General features: G+C 38.5%; 2 protein-coding genes across 6 annotated transcripts in view; both read left to right on the top strand.

The window, feature by feature from the left end:
• The window catches only part of LOC120359682, a 32,315-nt gene extending 20,283 nt beyond the window's left edge, over positions 1-12,032 (top strand). Inside the window, exon 2 of the mRNA XM_039458097.1 lies at positions 10,291-12,032. The gene's annotated coding sequence lies outside the window, so the exon portion shown is untranslated. The remainder of the gene's footprint in view (positions 1-10,290) is intronic.
• The window catches only part of LOC105197141 (cAMP-specific 3',5'-cyclic phosphodiesterase), a 340,602-nt gene that overhangs the window by 146,394 nt on the left and 172,465 nt on the right, over positions 1-21,743 (top strand). The window contains exons 1-2 of one of the 5 annotated variants that reach the window (XM_039458085.1): positions 7,432-10,366; positions 12,339-12,816. The exons of 3 other annotated variants lie outside the window; for them this stretch is intronic. In XM_039458085.1, the coding sequence (XP_039314019.1) occupies positions 12,662-12,816 (155 nt within the window). In that variant the 5' untranslated portion in view covers positions 7,432-10,366; positions 12,339-12,661. Of the gene's footprint in view, positions 1-7,431; positions 10,367-12,232; positions 12,817-21,743 lie in introns of those variants that run through there. One more of the 5 variants, XM_026135770.2, reaches the window with a different exon arrangement.

Here is a 21,743-nt window from a genome sequence, read left to right as displayed (position 1 = left end):
CCCGCTTGTGACGTACAATACGATCGTCACGTAATTATATTATATTTATCAGAAAATTAATTTCTCTCTCCGTGTGAAAAAATAAATATTACAAGATACATGGTTATTTTACATAAAAAAATATGGAATTTTTATCAAACCATAATGTTTCATGAAAGAGAGATAGAGAAGATTAGTAGTTTAAATATTTATGAAGTATATGAAACAACATTGTGATTTACGCATGAAAGAAATTTTACATATTTGTAGAAGCTTATTATTAATTCAATGATGCAAAGATTTCGCAGAATCGTTTGAAATGTTTTTCTATCGTAATTTAGAGGATATGATTTGCGTTTGATTTTGGATATCGCGCTAATTAATATTTGGTTTCCCACTATTCGATTATATATATGTACATTAACGCTGATTTGGCAACAGCTACGCGTGCTAGTAACAACTTCATAATAATCATGCAGGCATGTTATTGACTGTTTGTTGTCCAGCTTTGAAATTCGATGACGAAGTTATGCTGTTACGCGAGTTTGGTAGATTTGTTTCGGTATAAGATTGATATCGCATGCCTTTCGAGAGAAATTGGATATATCTCTCGCTTTGAAACGCGTACTCCATCTCGAATCTCCATGCCAAAGACTGCTGCATACATCTTACATCAACCTGTCGTGCGGTTATTTGCTGTTAGTTGTATGCTAATTGAATGTCTTCTTAGATGAATACGATTTATTAAGTTTTATTAAAAGTTGATGTCATTACTATTTCCTTGATTGTTTTCAACGTTAATGAGATTTAAATCAATTAAATCTTATTTTGAAATCGATTTACAGGAGTAATATGTTTTCAATAATAAAAGTGCTCACCGCTATTTATCATCAAGTTTTTGCTTTTGTAAAAATTATCGCATGTACGAAATAATGTTGCTTATTTCGAAAACTAGGATAATGTTTTTCTATGAGGAGGATAATTAGTTTCCTTGACGTTTCTGCGAAAGAGTCTTCTCTTCTTATGAAAAATTCCGCTTTTTCTATCAACGAAGGAACCATTATGACGCGAATAGGTGACAGGGATTTTTCTTGTGAAGCACGATCGATAAAGGTTGTACGTGATTCAGGTCCGTTTCCGAATTGCATGAAAGCCCCGCGAGAAAGGACACATTTTTATCTTGCCTTCAGTGAAAAATCTATTCAGCAGTGATTAAGGTGTTTCATTGAGGGAATTATCTAAGAAAATATTCATTTTTCAATAATAAAATGTAATTCATAATGTCTTAAACGAAAAGAAACAAAGGAAGGATAAAAGAAAGCACTCTTTTCTTTGGTTTTTTTTTACAGCCAATATGTATACAGCGTGTAGCTTAACATTTATTTTTCAACCTCAGTCCTAATGTTTCAGTTGTGTACATATTTCCTGGAGATCTTAAAAGAGTTTCTGTTTACGTCAAAGTTTCGTCTATCATCTAAGTTACGAGGCCATTGCTTGCCTTGTATCATTGTTACGTTGGTTTAAAAATGCTTCTGATAAATCGGAAAGTCTCGAAACTATGATATCGTATAACCGGCTTGATCGATAGCAAAATGCTTGTAGTGACATGCGGTTCACCGATACAACACACGAAATGACATATGCCTCGTCGTGGATGTTGCGATTTACGAGTAGTCTATTGAACGAAATCGCACTAGCGTGGATGCGTATGTGTTTCGCGTGTGTACGTTAGCGATGCATTATATAAATAATATCCGGCATAATTTGAAGGAGAGAACGAAAGCGAGAGAGCAGAGAGAGAGAAAGAGAGAGAGATAGAAGTACATTGTTACGTATTTCCATAATTCCCACGCGGTGCTTCTCCGAGTTCTCGTTGATGAAATGTACGAAGCGACCGTTGGTACATTTTCGACAAATTCAGTATTTTAATGCGAAACAAGGGAGTCGTGACAACTGCCTTTCTGTCAAAATGTACTTTTTGTCGAACCTAGTCGATCCCGTGTTCACTCTGTAATACGTTTTCATCTCCCATTTCGCGATGCATCGCGGTTTTTATTCGAAAAGAAATGTTTGCTCTGAAATAATTCTCCAATTTTCCGTGTTCGTTTTAGTTCGTGCAAAAATTCACTGGACCAATTTTATTAGCAGTGTTATTGAAGAAATTAATCGCTAAAACATCGCTTGGCAAATTTAACTTTGAAAATTTGTCACACAATTGATTTGATCGACATATTTATTTTGATACTATGTATCATAAAACTGATGTTTTGTGATACAGAAGTACATTCTTAATTTGTTTTTAATTTTTTTTTTTTTATGAAAAAAACGGTTTGCAAGAGATTTATGTAACTTATTCATGAGTAACCACAACACACATTTGTTCATCAAAACATTGTGTTACAACGAGTACACAATTCAAATATTCATTACCTTTAACAGAAAATATACAAACAATTATGAATGACTTACGACTTGCAACTGGCACTTACAGATTTTTTTCTTGTTCACCTTGATAAAAATTATTCTACATTCTATTATGGATGGTAAGATTTTCTTGCGAGATAAATCCTTATAAACATTTTAAATGATAGCAAAAAATGATGAACATGGAAAGTAATGTGCATAAAATTACAGCTCAAGTACTTAGAAATATCTCGCGCGGCAATAACGTTTCCATAAACAATTTCATTTAATTATAGTGATGAAGCGATCACCGCATCTCGATAATTGGAACATAAATACTGCTCTAGGGACTGTCTATAATTAGCCAGATTGCGACAGTTTATGATAAAATAATATGTTGCGCTTCTTGTTTAGAGACGCGTAATTGGATTTAACACGACCAAATCTACGCGAAATTTTCCAACACTTTATATAACATCTTTATTTATCAAAGAAAATCGCGGGTAATAAAGCGCTCGGTTGTATAATAAATTCGTGTAGTAATAAACGTCGACAATATTGATAAATTAAGTTCGTTAACGATTAGATATAAATGCAGGAGAAGACGTTTTTATCGCTCGCAGCTTGCTTCAAATGGACGACGCGTGTACTTTCGATCCAAACTGTTATTCCCTAGCCGGCTGCAATCAATCATGCTAATTTGTACCAAAGTGAAGGACGCATTCAAGCGTGTTTGGCCTCAAATCTATTTCGTGTATCGAATTTTGGGCGCGCATGCGACATCAAAATTCCAAATTGATATGCGGCGTAGTTATCGCGGTTACCGGGAAAACGAATCTCTGCGGCGGCCGATCGGGCAGTTCCGAGGCAGTTCCGTTCAAACAAACGCCGCGCCGTTTCATTCGAACAGCGGGTAAATGTAACTGGATAAACAGCGGGATTTTGTAAACTCTTTCGTACAGAGCGCTTTGCAGATTGTTGTTGGTTACCAATGCGAAATCGAATGGCACTGATTGAATTACGAAAGATACGCCGATACGCGTCACTTGCATATGACACTGCTCTCTCTCTCTCTCTCTCTCTCTCTTTCCCTTATTTTACGCTCTTGGAATACCGTTCCGGCGGCGCGGCGGTTCACGTGCCCACGTATTTCGATCTTCAATTTTTTTTCGAGGGTGGAAAAAGACGTGATCGATAGCCCCCATAGGACGAGAATGTAAAGGCACGGTTAGCAGGCATCGTTGGCACGCGGCGCAACACATAATCGCTTTGTCGTGCGGAAAAATTGGAACGGGGCGTCATGCGGCTGTAAACCCCTTTTTTTTTCTCCTGCGGGACACCCCTTTTTTGCGTGTAGTTTGCAGCGCGCGTGTAGTTCGCTGTGCTCGGCGAGAAGTTCAATATCGATAAGATGAATCCTTTATATCACGGTTATATACGGTTATATAGCGACTCTTAATAAATCACTCGCCGCGCCGCGCCTCGCTGTGTAGCGGGAAAATCGTTGTAATGCGTATCTCCGCTCACTCGTCAATTCCGCGTCGCCCTTGGTACACGAGCACAACGAGAGAGAGCAAAGATTTTTTTTTATTGAAACTCGAAGAAAACGGTTTATTCGTTCGCGTTTCGCGTTATTCATTAATTACAATGTGAATGATAAAACGGCGTTTTAGCTTTCTCGTGATTTTGCAATCGTTTACCTCGTGCTTCATTTCATAATCTGTTTACCCGTTGTAACTTCGGCGTGTCCTCCTTGCCTTCGACCCGGCTTTACGGCGGCCGTTTCTCATCGTTACTCGTGAAACGAGAGAGCTCGCAGGCAGATTAAAGATACTCTCTCGCGTTGCTCGGTACTTTTAAGCCGCCACCTGAGAGATAACCCGTCCAGAACTCGTTTCGTATTCGGTACAATCCTTCGCGGAACATCGACCGAGTCCGTTCCATTATGCATTCTGTACCATATCGTCGATCGCAGCGCGGTTGGCGTCTCGCGAGACTCACGAGCTCCCTGGGCGAAACAAGATATCTATGCCGATATCAATCAAAGTCTCAAAATTTTCGGGAGCGCGGATTCGCGAAGAGTTATCGCTTGCTAAGCCGCGACAATTAATCCGTTAGATCCCTTGAGGAAAGTCTATTTGTTACGGCTAGTCGATCCGCATGAGATATTGCGACGAGATTAGTATTGCCACCGATGGCCGGCTTCATTTAAGAGAAACGAGCTTGTTACAGAAGTATAATTTAGAGATGCGTGTGGGCGAATACAACTCGGATTACGGAGTTATGATCGTTACAACGACGGGCGGTAAACTCGAGTCAGATTGCTTCCAAAGGAATCGGATTATCTAGTAATTAGAAACAAAAATATTTACGAAGAAACTACAGGGGAAAACAACGGTGCCGTTCTTGAGAATAAACAGTCGTTTGACTTTAAAACAGAAAGAGAGAGAGAGAGAGAGAGAGAGAGAGAGAGAGAGAGAATTTTTTCATCAAATGCAAAATAATTTCTCTAATTTTTAAATTGTAATTGAGAGAATTTTAAAGAGTGACTCCGTTTAATATTCATGCGTAGACATAAAAAAAATATTTGCGGATTTACGTTACATTAGTTTGCGCGCGTAATATTTGCGTAGTGTTTGCGACTGCGGCAGGAAATCCAACTTGAGTTAGTTATCACATACGCATATCACGTTATACGTTTCCGGTTCCGCGTTTATTCACGTTGTCGCTAAGTTACTGACAGGATAATCGGAAATTGGACGGTTTCAACCGGGTAATTAGAACACTCGCTGAGTTGAAGCTGCGCGAGCTCTGGTAGTGGCAATCGTAATGTGACATTAATCCCAAAGGATTAATTAGCGATACAATGTAATTGCCAATCGGTAGAGATGTAATGACGTATAGAGCGGTAACAACGAGATGATGCAAACGATTAGGAAGGAGGTGAGATGAAAGTATATTGATTACCCGTTTGTTCGACGCGCATCAATGACATACTTATTATGCATCTAGCACGAATTTTATCGCGGGATTAACTGTTCGTAACTCAATTTCTCTGTTATTGCGCTTGGAAAATGGATCTTCGTATTGCTGGGTTTGTGTACCCGATGTCGCATTCAGTGCAGTTTGGTAAACTATTGTTCAGGTTCGGCATTATATTATTAGTTTGCCATTACATTCAGCTTCTCAGTTTTATCTGTTCTACTCTCTCTCTCCCTCTCTCTCCCCCTCTCCTTTCTTTTCTCTCGATGTTACTTGTGAAAAGATTTTTAGCACGAATCACAAAGTGACTCTCAAGTGCAGCAGACGGAAACTTGAAGAGTTCTGGAGAAAGGCTGCTCCGATCCGTCTCGCAAGTTGGTCAACAAGAGTCGCTACGAATCAAATAGATATCGCGTTATCCGCTGAATATCGAAGAGGCGTTGATCGCACATAGGTGTATATATCTCGCTCTTATGTATACCGATATTTATTTCTGTGTCGGATAATCGGCTAATCGAGATTCCATGAATTCCAGTCCCGTGCGCGGAATGTGAGAAATGCGTTTGCGGTGAGCTTCGCCTTCGATCGCGCTTAGATATGTGGTTATCGTATTGTATCCATATGCGTTCGTAATAGAGCTGTCAGTCACTTAACATAAGCGGAATGTTACACGTGTAGGCATATATATTTTTTTTATTAGATCGCTTCATCAGTATACGACGTTAACGAGGTGCATTCATTGAATAGAGAAGTAGCAAATGATAATTATGTCCTCTTTTTTATTCTTACGATGTTATCAATTATCCATCGATCGCTCTTATTTGTAATTAATAAAAGGTCTCGTAAAGCGCGCGCGGCATTTCAAAAGAATAAAGTGCAGGAGACTGTTATCGATCGTTTTCGCCGTCAACCATCAGCACTTTCATCCGCGTGTAAGGCCAGCATTTCAAGGAAAAGGTGTCGAGGAATGAATAGATACACCTTCGCTTCTAGCTCGAGAATATACGGTCTTTTAAAGCGGCAAGCCCACCTGATTACAGTCGTTGTTGACACAGACTTATATCAAAGAAACTGACCTTCCTTCTCTTTGTCGAAAAAAGGGAGTCTTTTTTTGGAGTGGTATAATACTCGTAAAAAAAGAATTTTTCTACGGTGTAAAGCCGAAGCTAAGCAAAAAGCCAGGGAGCTAGGGAATACGCGATACATATTTTCCTTAGTGCATAAATTTGTTATAATTAATTTATTGAAAACAATAGCGCGACGATGTGGCAAGCATGCTGTATAAAATAACGTATAATGCAAATTTCAAAAAGTTCTGAAGTTTAAGAAAGACTTTCAAGCTTGTTTTTACTGAGAGAAATCCGCAAATCTTCAAGTTACACCTCTCCGATCTTAATGAACATTTTAAAGCATGGAGAATAAAGATAATTATAAAAAAATTGTTGCACGAACAAAAGAAAAAGTATGCTAAATTTCTAAATAAATATGTATCATGCGGAAAGAACAAATGCTCAATAATTTCAGCGCTACAAGAAGCGTTCTCTTGTAGCGTATTCAGTGTTTTTGATATTCATTCGACATAATGAAAGCCTTAATCGCGCGCTTAGTATAACGATCGTAATGCAAGACCGCCTGATCTACTTTTATGGTTTTCAATTTCTCCCAGACATTATGTTATAAGAACAGAGAGTGCCTACTTTAGACGCTAGCGCAAAAAACTTCTAGCACTTTTACAGTGACAAAGCACAAAATTTTTGTCGAAGTCCACTCGTGTTAGATACTTTCTATCTGTGCCGTACGAAGACAAACGACTTCACGTACCATAATTTTTTATTTCCACACTCTGTTCTCTCAGTATTTATTTATAATACAAATATTTTCCCCATTTGTACAAATTTTTTCGTTTCATCTACACTGAAAGAAAATATTCCTAAATTTTAGTAAAGATTTATTTGAATAGTAAAAATATTTATTTACGGTATTTACTGATAAAATATTTATTTACGGTATATATAAATATTTACTCTACAAAAATAATGATACTTAAATTAAATTAATGATTCTTGTACTAAATAAATATATATTTACATTTAGTGAACATTTCACTAGTACTATTTGAATAAATATTGATTAAAACTTGGTAATTTTTCCCTCAGTGGTACATTAATCTAGCTTATGTTAGATTTATTAGTACATATCGAATCACTTCGTGACCAATTTATCGACCAAGCTACACTATGATTTGTAAAAATATTAGTCAATGAATTATGAATTATCGTACCGAAAAATGTCATTACGGTTCAATGCATTTTTCCCTATGGAATTAAACTGTGTCACGTAAATACAACTGTCAAATTGAATTCTAATGGACTATTCGTCAATTTCCCGCCTTATTCACAACGAGTGTTTTATAGCTGAGTGTATTTCTGTTTAGTGATCGTCGTGAAACACGTTTGTGTATGTATGCGTGCGTGCCGTCGTGCGAGTCGAAAACGAGGCAAGAAATTTTGTGCCGTAAAAACGAAGGTCAAGCGATTCGCGTACGCGAGCCGATTTCGTAATTATTAGTTTGATTCCTCCGTCACTCGATTTGTTTCCTCTCCATCTTATCGTACGATCAGACCCACACGTTACTACGCGACACTTTATTCAGAATCTCTCGTTCCGACATCGTAATCGATAAATAATTGTGTTTGTGCAACGATGTATTAATCTCGCTGTTGACAATGAGCTGTGAACATTTATCAGTCGCGAGTTAATCGCGAGGATCGTCGAACAACAATTTTAATATTCCGAAGTGGTCTACACGCGATAGCTAGAGTAGCTTTCAGCACGATGCAGAGTTCATTGCTCCATTTACATCGCCGTTCCCTCGCTCGCAAGAGCGATCTCCTCATCCTCCCGTCTCATGTCGTCGATGTCATCGTGTGTAAAAGCGTGCTTACTTCTACCGGCCGCGGCAACGTGATTCCGCGATTCGTTCTGTGTACTCGTCGACTCAGTCGTGCGCAATCTACCTTTCCAGCCAAGGACATATTCATCTGCCGGCACGCGACACGTGATTTACTCACGTGCTCGAAAACGCTTTTACTATAAGGAGGATGTAATAGGCGCGTAAACATCATTTCATCGAGAAAAACGATATTCCTTCGATTAAGCGCGATCGCTTCCGTCGCGCGGTGATTGGTCGAAATTGCTCGCACGCTATGACGAATGTATTACGGGCATTTCCTGCTGGGGGCAGGTCTGCATTTACAAACTGCGCACTTGAGCAATATGTTGAGTATTTGCGTATATGTAAGAGCGCATTTTACAATTCAAATTACAATATTATCAGTTTACGACGGCTATGTGTGTACATACGTGTGTACATACGTGTGTGTACGCGCACGTGTAAGGAAGAGGTGTCTCACGTATCGTTTCGCGATATCAATAAGACAATGCAGTCTTGTTACAACTGCGCGAGATACATTTATTTGCGCCGGGAACGTCCTATAACTTGCACCTTCGGCCTCAATTTAAAAAAAGACACATTTTTCGACAATAGTTTCAAGTGGAGCTCTCCTGAAATATCGAGGCGGCGAAAGTTGCTATTGACGCGTTATCTCGTTATCTTGACACATTGCTGTTTCGAAAGTCAAGCGTACACTCCTTAATCCGATGCAGCGACGTCGTCGCTGCAGAATTAAATTATACGATTGTAGGAAATCCTCCTCTATAGATTGCAAATATTATGCGGTCTCGTGTTTCTGGTAAGTGCAGCCGCTTAATTAAGGTGTCGTTACGGTGCGCCTATTCTTTGTGTATACAGCTTTTCTGATGACGGCGGCGCCGCTGTTTGACTTAGGCTAGCGACACGGCGTTCCTTCGTTCGTTCTGTTTAATTAACATTTGTTGGCCCGCAAACGCAGAGGCGCATCACGTGCGGTGGAACAATCCCCGCGAGTCCAATCGCGTCGCGACGCATCGCGTTGCGGTTGTGCGGAGTTGCTGCGCGTTTTCGTCGCTTCGTATCGCGTCGCGTCGCGTCGGGTCGTCTCGCAACGTATTCCCACCGCGAGGTGCTGTCATCGTTATTATTATTTTAAAAACAATGTCTTGCAACACAATTAAAGAGGTGGGCGCAGCGCGCACCGATTTAACGACACATTAAACCCGCATTATATTTCGACCTTCATCGAAGTAATTCCGCTTTTAATGTCGCTATTATACTCGACTTACATGCCGGCGCTATTTCCGCCGAGTTACACGTGGCCTCCCGCGTACAAGCCCGCGCAATAAACAGTCGAGGCAATTTTTCTCTCCCTTCTTCATTTACCTTCGACATTACCTACGCGGAGTCCCCCCCGTATTTCACCTCCGCATTTCTTCCTCCCCCGCTCACATAATATCGCAACTTATCGTGCGAAATGTACGCTATTACGAACCTGTTATCCGCAATTGATGGGATTGTCATTTCCTCGAAATCTAGGATCGATAATCGTTCGGGTGAACGCTCAGACCGAGAATCTCGCTGTTAGCAGGAAATTTCAAAGTTGATTTTTCATCGGCAAAAGTTTCGTGCGGAAGCCCCACCGCAATATTTTACCTTTCAATTCTTGGTATCTTCAAAATTTAATTTTAAATTAAAATTCAAGGAAGTTAAGAATTCTTCGACGTAATGCGATGTAAATTTTTTTCTGCGGAATATCCAGAAGCGTGATGTGATTACGTGAGAGAGGATAAAAGTTGTGTCGAGATAAAATTCTGTTGTTACAATCGACCCCGAGCTTGTCCATTAAGCCCTCGTAACTCTCGATGTAACTTTGATGAACGTCCACGTCGGCGGTAGTGTTTCGTGCGATCGAACATGCGGAATCCTTCCTCGCGCACGATGCGATTGTTACCGCGAATCCTCCCTTCGGGTTCGCCTATAAATTTTTCCAGTTAACCGGCCGCCAATTGCTGACCGAGCACACCGATTCATCCCTCGGGATCTGCCTCCGCAGATCGATATCTTCCGGTAAATTTCCAGCTATCTCACTTGAGGATACTCTACCGTCTGTCAGAAGAAATGCAAACGTTGTTTAAATAAAAGACAAATAGAAGTCGTACAGTGATATTTAATTAACGATACCTGAATTGATACAAAGCGTCCGCAAGAATCCGTCGTTATTCCACAAGAACCTTATTAGGTCGTTTGATTTTGGAATATCTTGCGTCACAATGAAAGATAAAATTCCACATTGTTCAGCCACCGCGTTGAATCGAGAGAAACCGCGATGGTTATTGTGCGGATAGCATTGCTCATACAAATGTGACAGAAATCGTTGCGACGTATCGCGATATCGCACAAAGTGCGACGGCGAGTTTCCACAATTTTTTGTTGTACAGCGGCACATAAAGTTTCGGTAGCGCGCTTTCGTGTTTCGTCATTTGAATTTCAAATATTCCACCGGCGTTGAGATACGGTCATGCCACAGTAGCGAGTTTTCTTCTCGCAACGGTATTTCCCTTCATCTTGGCTTTTCCCTTCTTGATTACATTGACTCTTTCAGATTGGATGTCGAGTTTAATGCTTTCCATCTCGTATATCATATTTTTTTTTCGAAACGGCTTAGATCCAAATCGACAATTCCAAAGCGACGCGTTTTTCGAAATTTCCACGTCTCTCGGACTCGCTCTTCGTTCGTTAAAACACGCAGCGTGTTATTTTTGCACAAACGACAGATTAATAGGTGCGTGTCGGGTCGCGTTGCGTTGCAGAGCGTATTAATAAAGCTCTCTCGTCGCGCCCCACGCGCGAAATTAGCCGCGCGATAATCATTACATACGCCAGCACTACGCAATTCACGACGACCGAAGCTATCGCGTGCGCGAACCGAGCTCTCCAAAATGATTCTCTTTGAGAATCTAATGAGTGACCCCGCGGGCGCTTTGTCGCGTTGACGCGCGAGAGCGCAGCTCATCTGCGCTGTGTGGTGCATTGCTTACCGCAACGCGTTTCACCGTTGTTCAATGGGCGCGCGAGCGAGTTTTCGAGCTTTGAAAGGCACCGCGTTTACGGGCGTAACAAAAGGCTCCTCGCGTCACCGACTGTGATTTCATTCAACAGCTCGCCATAATTGCTCGAAATGTCTGATAAAAGCAACACGGCATCGATCGGCATATCGATGACGGGCGTGCGGTGGCAAAGCGCCACCACACGCCCGGAAAGAATTGCCTCTCTCTCTCTCTCTCTCAAACACTTGTCATTCATTCGTAATCGTGGAACAGGCACGTTCCGTCTGGTTCGTACGACGAACTATACGATCGTATATTAGCGAAGTCGAGTTGTTAACAGGAATGAAAGATGACATATTTACGATCCTTGTGTGCATAGGCCTTCGTGCCTGCATTCTTGGTCAACGAAGTCCTTCAATCCGCACGTGTAATTGGATTACGTAACGTTTCCCAAGGTTGACTTTGACGTTTTATCACTAACGAAAAGAAAAAATAGTTAACGAAGAAAATCTATCTTAGTGATATATATCAATGAATGAGGCTAATAGTTAGATCTTTGACACCGCTTGACGGCTTCGTTAAGAAATCATTTAACTCGGCTGCGATTATCGTTGAGCCTTTGAAAGTGTGACGAAAGTTGTCAATTCGCAGTCGCGAGAACGTCCCTTCCACACCAACGTCCCCTCCACCTAGATACAACTAGTTCGCAAACATCATCCAAGTGTCCCCATGTATCATTATTCTTGTTTAACGTTCAATGAACATCAAGGATAATTTTGAGTGCAACGTGGCTTGATCCTTGTGTCCGAGATGCCAGAAATCGCTCCGGGATCTCGGATGGAGAACAAATTGATCAATTGCTTTCAAACAATTCGGTCAATTGATCAATGGCGATTGGTCGGTTTTCTCTCTATCCGAGATTTCTAGCATTTCTTCGTGGACACAAGGTTTAGCAATAAGTGTAGTCCCTTGCGACGTGCATTGTTTCGCAGATAAAGTGTTGCGGGAATCCTTCGGTCACAACGCGCAAGTCTCACCATCTCGATTCGTAACCGTAAATGCGAGCTTTCGTATCGCCGGAGGATAGAGAAGGATGTCGCGATCGCGCAGGCAGATCCTGAGAGATGCCGCCTTGACTAGGGCGGACGTGTCCGCATGAAATATCCGAGTGTGCGTGAAATCCCCCTCAAGCTCCGTTGAAGCGCGAGGATCGGTGATGTCCGGCTGGCGAGTGATACGCGAAGACGTCGGTCGCGAAGACGACGTGTTCTGGTGACGTGACGCTACGACCGGGAGTGGAGTGTGCACCTCGAGAATGAGCAGTCTCCAGGTGCCGGAGCTTCGGCTTCCGGCGGACGACGGCGACGGCGGCGGTCCCGGCGGCGGCGGCGGCGCAATGAGGGGCACGGTTCCCCTATTGCTGGTTCCGCCGAGCAGCGTGCCGAGGCGACGGCATTCTTGGATTTGCAGGTGAGTACATAAATCCGGACGCCATTCGGATTGCGAAGCTCGTCCAGGAAACTCCGCAGAGAGAGGGAAATTGTTAATTAACGCGTCCCGTGCGACCGTAACGTGTAAACTCGGATTCCGGGCTCATTTGCGCACGCCCATCTCTCATACGCGAATTTGTTTTATATACACTCTGAAATGTTCCACCATCAATTTCTCCGATGAGCTCACTCCAGTGAGCTGATGTACTTTACGGAAATGATCTCTCGCGCTCGTCGAAACTAGATTAGATTCAGTAAGATGTATTGCAGATAGTGATACGCCCATTATGCAAATACGACAATTTCGTGTATCGCAATCAAATGAGTATATAACGTTTAGACCACGTATATCGTTACAGATTTAACATCGAGAAGTATACAGTGGTGGATATTTTACGATAATTGTTATTCGCTTCATTTACTCGCGCTAATTATCTAGACAAAATTTATAAACCGTAAATTGTTGTAAACAGTTTATGGCTTGGTTGGAAAAAGGAGACTTAAGTAATCGAAACTGTCACTTAGTTCTTTTTTTTAGTAATAACTTATAGGGAATGTAAAAGTCACAAAAGAGAGAAAAGTTTCGCAAGGAGAGTTTTCGCTGTCCTTTTCTCTATTCCTCTTTTCTTCTTTAATTGTACAAATGGTTTATTATCGCATGTCTAAAAACTTTTAAGATAAAACATTTTTCCGAAAGGACTAGAAATGTTGCATCTCTTTTGCGATTAATTTTTATACGAGAAGTGAATTTAATTGACACGCGCGAAATATCTACAGCTTTTAAATTTGTCTCCGTAAAAAAATACGTGCACAGACACGGTGATCAAGTTTCGGCCATCTCGACCTAACTAGTAAGCGCTCTCTCGGGATCTTTAATCTAGGGTAATTTTACACGTACACACAGGCTGGGGTGTCGTTACAATTTTCGAGAAGTTTGCGCGAAAATAGCCGCGTTGCTTTAAGGGTCAAAATTGAACGATAGACTTTCTCGTGGCTCCGATGTTCCTTTAATTCTCATTTGGGTTAATATCTGTGAAGTTTCCATACTAAGCAGCTCTCATTCTTCGAACCCTTGTAGTAATTTAATAACAGTTTGCTCGTGTCTTACCTAACTCATTTGCCGCGTAAACACAATGTTACAGCAAAGTTTCATTTGCAACTGATTATCGTATAAACATTCCATGTTGCCATTAACGAAGATACATAACGTAAAATATATTGAGAGCGGCGGTCCACGCGCGCCATTATCCACTAATTGGTTTCATTGCTGCTCTGTGTTCATTTAACTTTTTTCCCCGCGCAATGTACACAAAGATATTTGCATATTAATTTCTGTATTTTGTTTTTACCAAACGTAAAGTTGGACGGCGGAAAGTACGTTACGCGCATCACCGAAATACAAACTATATTCCGCTGCGTACATTGACTTTATATTAATATTTTATTCAACAGAAGTGCATAAAATTAAGATTTTTAATGAGTGATGCTTTACAATTGATTAAATTAAGCCCGGTTTATATTGAAAAGAGAAGAAAATCTTTTCTTCCATCAACTCCATAAGATCCGTCTTTCTTATGTGGAAGATTATTTTTTACTCTTTTCCTTTCTGTCGTCGCCAAGCGGTGCTGTTTTATAAGACGCTTAAACACGTCATAGATAGAGGTATTACGTACTACTTGTTGAGAATAAAAAGAAAGTACGCTCGTGTTTTTCTTACGGATAGTCATTTATGAGAAGGAGCACGATCGTGTAGACTGCTTAGACTGCTATGGTTTCATTAAATTAATCCACTTGTATCAACTAGCTCTGGTATCTTCTGACTGCTCGTACTCTGCCACGGGAGGTGTGCGTTCCATCTCGGATTTTTTTTTTTTTTTTTAATTACTCGACGTTTACGCACGAAACTCTTCTTAAATTTTTACGTGCGTTATAAAAACTGCAAGTTTACTACAAAGATATTCCGGACGTAGTTAATAATTTTTATTGCTATTTTGTCGAAAGAACATATACTTAGCAGCAGCTAAAAAAGGTAGAGAGAACGATATATGCGGGGTCGTAAATGCACGTAAATGGCATGTGCAAATGGCCCCGCAAAAGGTGAGTCGCGTCATCATACACATTTGTACAAGACGTTCGTAGAGCGATAACAATTGACTATTAATACCCCGGTCGCGCGCCACGCAGCGTTAAATTCTTGCGACTGCCGCGCGACAGTGGATTACCGCGCGATTTGCACAATTTAAAAATTATATTATTTGACAATTTTTACTTTACGTATCGTACCTGTGCAAGAAAATTAATATCTCATTTTTACATGTATCTCACAAAATCGAAAGATAACGAACGTGTTTGAGACATGAAAATAATACATCTCAGTCCGCGAGAACACGGACTGTTATCCTATAATTTAATTTCAACATAATTCTTCTCCCGTAACAAACGAGCTCGTCTTATCAAGGCATCAAACTGCATCTGGCAAGTGATTGTACATTCTTCTTTTTTTTCTCTCCGCGCTAGGATCTATCCTCTCGTGTAAAGAAAGGAAAACTTGCCAGGGGTGAATGCCTTCAAATTGCATTTTCCGCCAACACCTGCGCGAGCCAGAAGAACAGACCGAAGAATCCGGTTATTATAGATCGCGAGGCAGCTAACACCTTCGTTCTTTTTCGTTCGAGTCGGACGCTTCATTGTCTGTAACGGAAGATAATAAATGACATATCATCTCGATATATATTTTAACGCCCTTCGTACCTAATGTTCGGAGATAAAAATAGAAAAATTGATTTCCAGAGCTATTTTCATCTTGGTGTCGCGAGAAGAAATTAGAAATCAATTGTGTGTCTTGTGTACATGTGGATGTTTTTTTTATTTGTTAAATCCTTTGCCAAAATCAAAGAATTTATATAAATAAAAATTTTAGAAGGCATTCAAAAATTTTGGAGATATTTAAGATGCACCTGTTTGCCTTCATATTACTTTTTATGAGATAACATGAAAGAAAGTTGAATTGTTTATCGAATCGATTCTTAAGATGAAGTATCATAAGATTCCAAGGGTATTCTTTTGACTCTTTCAAGCTCTATTTTTTTGACTTTACTAACCCTTTGTCAAAGATTGATTTGAGGAATAATGAAAAAAGAAAATGTTTTTATATCATCCACCTTTTTATCATCTATCATTTATCAGCTCGTTCAATTCATCATCTCACGCGCGTTTCATCATTTTGTTCTTTTTTCTCTATTACTAAAAAGCTGAAAAGTCTGAAATAACTAATTCGTGAAAAGGTTTGAATGCAAATAGTAACCGATGTTTTTCTCTGATTTTTCCACGAAACCTGAAATGGTACGAGGGTGTGCGCATTTTATGTGTCGTATACAACTTAAATTTCCTGAAGATATATCATCGATTTTTGAAATAAACCAGAAACACGATACTTTCTGCTCGATTTCGCTCTTCTATTTATTCTGCATGTTCTTTCTCTCACTTCTTGAGACGAATGGATAGTACTTTAAATCGATACGCTACTGATGTTGCCTGCTGCACTTTGATATAAAATCGAAACGAAAAGATTATCTGAATGGATTAATATTTCCGCTTCTGCATACCATCTCGTGTCTCTTATTCTTTTTACGAAAAGAAATTAAATTTAATAGCTCTAAAATATATCTATATTGCAGTCTTTACTAACTTATTATTATTAAATTGATTGATTCAATTCTTTCTTCTTTATATATGAGACATGTTTAATATATATTCTGAATTTTTATATATCTGAATATTTTCTTTAGAGATTCACCAATATATCCATTAAACTATTCCACATGAAACGTGTCTATCCGTTTTACTATCAACGTGCGACCCACACGGTAACCCAATTATTCTGTAACTCTATTAGTCATTACATCACGCATGTAATTACCATTACCACTGCGGGAGTCATTGGCAACGTATAATACTTTGTCGCATGTGGCAAGGATAATCGTAATGCTGAGCAAAAAACTTGATATTTCCATCGAAAAAGTGACCCATTTTCTCTTGCATGCCAACGTCAACGAAGCCCCGAGTTTTTGCGCACGTTGACGTTAAGAATATGAGCCGTTCCGACAGAAGGCTTCCGCATTTCTCACGGGAGAGAAACTAAAAGCGCTTTCCTAATCTTTTAGCTTCTTATCTCTTCTCGATACAAGAGGCTATTTTTACACATGGAGGCAATGCGACAGGGGAAATGCATTTAACGAATACACACAATTCAATGAGGAACTTATACAACCGGCAATTATGTTGTATTATCTAACGCGTGGCATTTAGTACATGGATATTACGCTAAATTGATTTTTTTACACGATATTATACTCGGCTGTGAAATGCATAATATATACATACATACATACATACACATATATATGTATGTGTGTGTGTGTGTGTGTGTGTGTGTGTGTGTGTGTGTGTGTGTGTGTGTGTGTGTATAAAATATCAGAGCCAATTAAAAAATATTAATCTTCGTTATCGTAATGGCCCTTCGTTTCGATCAAACGCCGCTAAAACTGCTTTAATTTATCACCGATATTCACCATCGATGCCACTTAATATTGCTTTTTATATGCAGCAACAAATTTCGCATCGATAGCGTAGCGTATTTGGCTTTGAGTGACGTAAAATATGAGTGCTATCAGAGATGGATAAAAATACCGGTTTGGATTGTTACTCACGTAACCTTAGTGAAAGACATAACACGAGCTTTGAAACCACCTGAAACAAATAAAAAAAATTGCGTTATGTTATGAAAAATTGTATATTAAAAACATATATTTTTCAGAAATTATGTATACATATATGTATATTTCTGAATATATATATGATATATAGATTCAAAAATATATTTTAAAATTCTTTTTATAATTGAAAAACATATATTCCTGTATTTTTAAAAAATTACAAATATTTATCAATTCTAAAAAATATTTTAATAACAATCAAATTTTTAAAAATTTTTATTTACATTTATTTCTCTGATTTCATATATTTCTTATCTCGTATGTTTAAGAAACATCTAAATCTCTAAATCTATAAATTAATTTTATTTAATACCCTTTTAATGATCAAGTTTTACAGTATTTTTCTATTGCTGATAACATTAGGTATGCGATATATTCTGTAAATCATTTTATATACGTTATCACATCAGAAACACTACAAGTTCATTGTGTGCAGGTATGGTTTCAACCCGTTCTCGCCACATTCCGCAGGTCAAGTACACCACGCGTGTTGTTTTATTAAGTTCTTATTTATAGTCCAACGTGACGGGTTTCCAACTTCTCCTTCTCTTCTCGCTGCTTCGGTCCATTTGCTCTTTCTCTCTTCGAGCATCAATATAAGCTTGGCTTGGTAGAAATCGGAGGCATTTCTTCTGGTCTTTAGAAAAGGCATTTTCAAAAATTACTTTTCGCCATGCCAGCAATTCTTATACGAGTATGGCAAATTGAATTTCTTTCATTTTAATCGAATATACTATTCGTTGAAAAACATATTTTACATTTACAAATATATGGAGAATATATATACATAAACATAGAAAATATTATTGATAATTGAATTGTATTTGCTGATTTATGTAAGACAGGAAAATGTATCCAATATGCACTAATCTTCATACATTTTTATCCTGTTAATTAATTATTATATTCTAAAGTGCTGCTGAAGAGTGGAGAAGGGGGATGAATTTAATGTTATAATAATTCATATTTAGTATAGTTTTTGTTATTAAAATGTTACTGTAAAATAATGTTTGACAAAATTTTTTACATATTTAAGTAATGTTAGTTTAGTTACTCTAACACCTTGCTAGCTATAAAATAGAAAAAAATAGAAAAAAATTCTTAAAAGTGTTAAAAAATAACTATGTGAGTGAAAAATTTCAGAGTGGAATTAACGTTGGAAAAATATGAGTAACACTCCAAAGTTAAGAAAGAGATAGTAAAATTTTAAAAAACAAAGCAAAAATAGAAAAATTAATTTTGTTACATTTTTTATTACATTTAGCGCTCAAATGTCATCTCGCGGTTAATTTTATATTTGGTTTTTCACGCTGCAACGCCATACTATCGATTTATCGTGAACATATTTCATTTATGTTCGTTTCCCTGCCGTTACATAGAGAGATGCGCCGATGTTGCATACATTTTACGGCTGAGAAGTTTGCGAGTTACGCTATTCTTCGTTCTCGAAGGGAAATTAACGATGCGCGCCAAGATTAACATTCGTCCGTTATCAGTTGCTAAAGGCAAACTCATAAATATTGCACGACAGAATAAAATAAAGTATAATGAGTGTATGTACAACGTAATAAGTATTAAGAAAAATTATAAGATGAGAGAGGAAATGCGTGTGGGTATGTGTAGATGGAAAGAAAATGAAAGGATCATTATAAATATTAAATGTGGAGGATACTATTTCCGTTAATTTTAAGGGATCAAACTTTATTCATTAACGCTACTTTTCCCACGTGCAGTTAATAATTTGTTATCTCATTGAAAGTAAAACACAGATAATGTTATTAAGCAGTTGCGAGAAATTATGCGCAACTCTGAGGTAAATGCTTCCTAAATTTATATAAATAATATTGCAAGTCATCATGTCATTATTACAAGCCATATCAAAATTTATGTGAAAACGATTAGCCGATATCTTGACAAGAGAAAGTTTCTTTGAAAATAGAAATCACTCTCTCAAGAATGGTCATCAGATAATGAAAATATTTTATCAGTTCGGCGCAAACTTGGGCAAACAAGGACTATTTACTTGAATATATATTTTTATTATCCGTAGCGCTACATAATCTGGTTCGTGAAGATGTTTTTCTATTTTCGTATTCTCAATAGCCTTTCTAGTCATATCCAACGAGTAATGAAAGGATAACTTTGCCAGAATCTGCGTTAAATTAACTTTGTAACGCACTTCGAACTTTAAATTAAAATGCAAACCTTTTGACGTTATCTTCCCATCAGACGAACTCACAGTCTTGTGACATTGGCTTACTTAAATTTTTATTCTGTTATTCGTGCTTATCGGAAGTGGAAAAAAAGCCGGTAAATAAATATTTTTATCGCGAAGTTGATAAATGACGGTATTCCGCGCGCGTGTCGTTTTAATTATTGCGCGCATTCGCTGCGTTTAAAATAAAGTATGTTCCCACATGTAAAGCCAAATTTTGACCACCTTGTAGATGGCAAAGAGAATGCAAGGCTACTAGGGTAGAGCTCTGGTCCTGAGGGATCGATACTTGCCTGCTACCGTTGCTGCTACTGCCGCTACTGCCGCTGCTGTTGCTGCTACTGGTGGTGTTGCACGGGCCTGCACATTCGCCAATAAGCGACAACCTAGCAGTTCCGAAATGCATGCTCGCGAAAGTTTTGCGCAAGTCACATTATTATTTTAAATAAAAAATTAGAGTAATTCTACGAAACTCATTGAGTCCTTTATCTCGATTAAACATTTAAGTTCGCTAAAATTAAATTGTCTTTTATGTGCGCAAACGTAACATAAATTTAAGGCTACTTTGCTAAATCTATTTTACTAAGAGCGGAACAGAATTAACAGAAGCGGAAGATCTTAACGAAAACGCTAATACAGTTTCGTTGTAAAATTATCTTACACATATCAAACTGTAAAATTTAAAATTATTTGAAATTTTAATCAACCGAATTAAAACTAATTAGGGAGAAACGATGTAAAATAGCCCTTTAGGATTACGTGGTTTAATGCAATTTTCGTGAACATTAAATACAATTTTCATGCAGCGCGTGATCCGACACCTATTTATTTTCATACGTTTCAACGATACCCTTCAACGATCGCTGATGCAAATTGTTAACGACCACTTCTGTCTTTATACCACTATAAATCGCAGTAATAGGTTATTCTTGGTCATTAGCCAATTCAAGCTACTGTTTATCAAGATGTTCACATGTAACTGCCAGTGCCGCAAACATGCGCATGTCTGTCAATTGTTGACGTCACAATCATAATAGAAAATTGCGACGATACCTGATCCTTACACAATCAACAACACTGATCAGTAATATTCAAATAGTAATCTTGACAGTACGCGTCAATATTTTTACAATCTTAGATGATCATTGTATTTCTGACAATATTTCAGCTCAGTTTTGTATATCTGTTATATCTTAAATAAAAGAACTAATAAACTAATTAGTTTCAATAGACTAATTACTACATCAGTAATTGATGATTACTGTTCATTTAATTGACAAAGTAATCAATTTATTGAAACACTATTGGTTCTTTTTTTTGCAACGGCATAATATTTTCAATATACTTAGTACTGATGGTACTTTTGATCGTGTAAGGTTTCTGTTATTAATCTGAATCCATTATTTGTGTACATACAATCAAGAAATGATATAATTCATTCTAATAATATTCGTATTTTTTTACCAGTATTTCTTCTATTGTTCTTTTTATCGAATTATCCTCGATCAATTAATTACCATAATACCGGATCGCTTACAATGATAGTGTTTAATAACTTTAATCTCTCGTATCGTTTGCATATGTTCAATTTAATGATGATTGCGGCTCGTTGGTACCGAGGCTACCAGCTTAATGCACGCATAACACACGTGTTGTCGCTCGCTCATGTTGTGCGCGATCGAAGAAATCGTGTGCTGCGTCATAATGCGTGCTGGTGACAAAAGTGTCAGCTGATGTTAATCATTGATGATTTGCATTCGTCACGCTGCGTTTCCACAAGGAATTACGACACGCGATGCGATCCGACGATCTTGTTTTGCATCGCGATATCAGCGAACAACGCACCATAAAGAAGAAAAGAGGATAAACAATTTGTCACATGTAAGAAGATGTATTCTTTTCACGTCGCCAACTATT

This window comes from Solenopsis invicta, chromosome 15 (genome assembly GCF_016802725.1).
Source record: "Solenopsis invicta isolate M01_SB chromosome 15, UNIL_Sinv_3.0, whole genome shotgun sequence".
In the NCBI taxonomy this organism is placed as follows: domain Eukaryota; kingdom Metazoa; phylum Arthropoda; class Insecta; order Hymenoptera; family Formicidae; genus Solenopsis; species Solenopsis invicta.
This window is presented reverse-complemented; position numbering and strand designations above follow the sequence as displayed.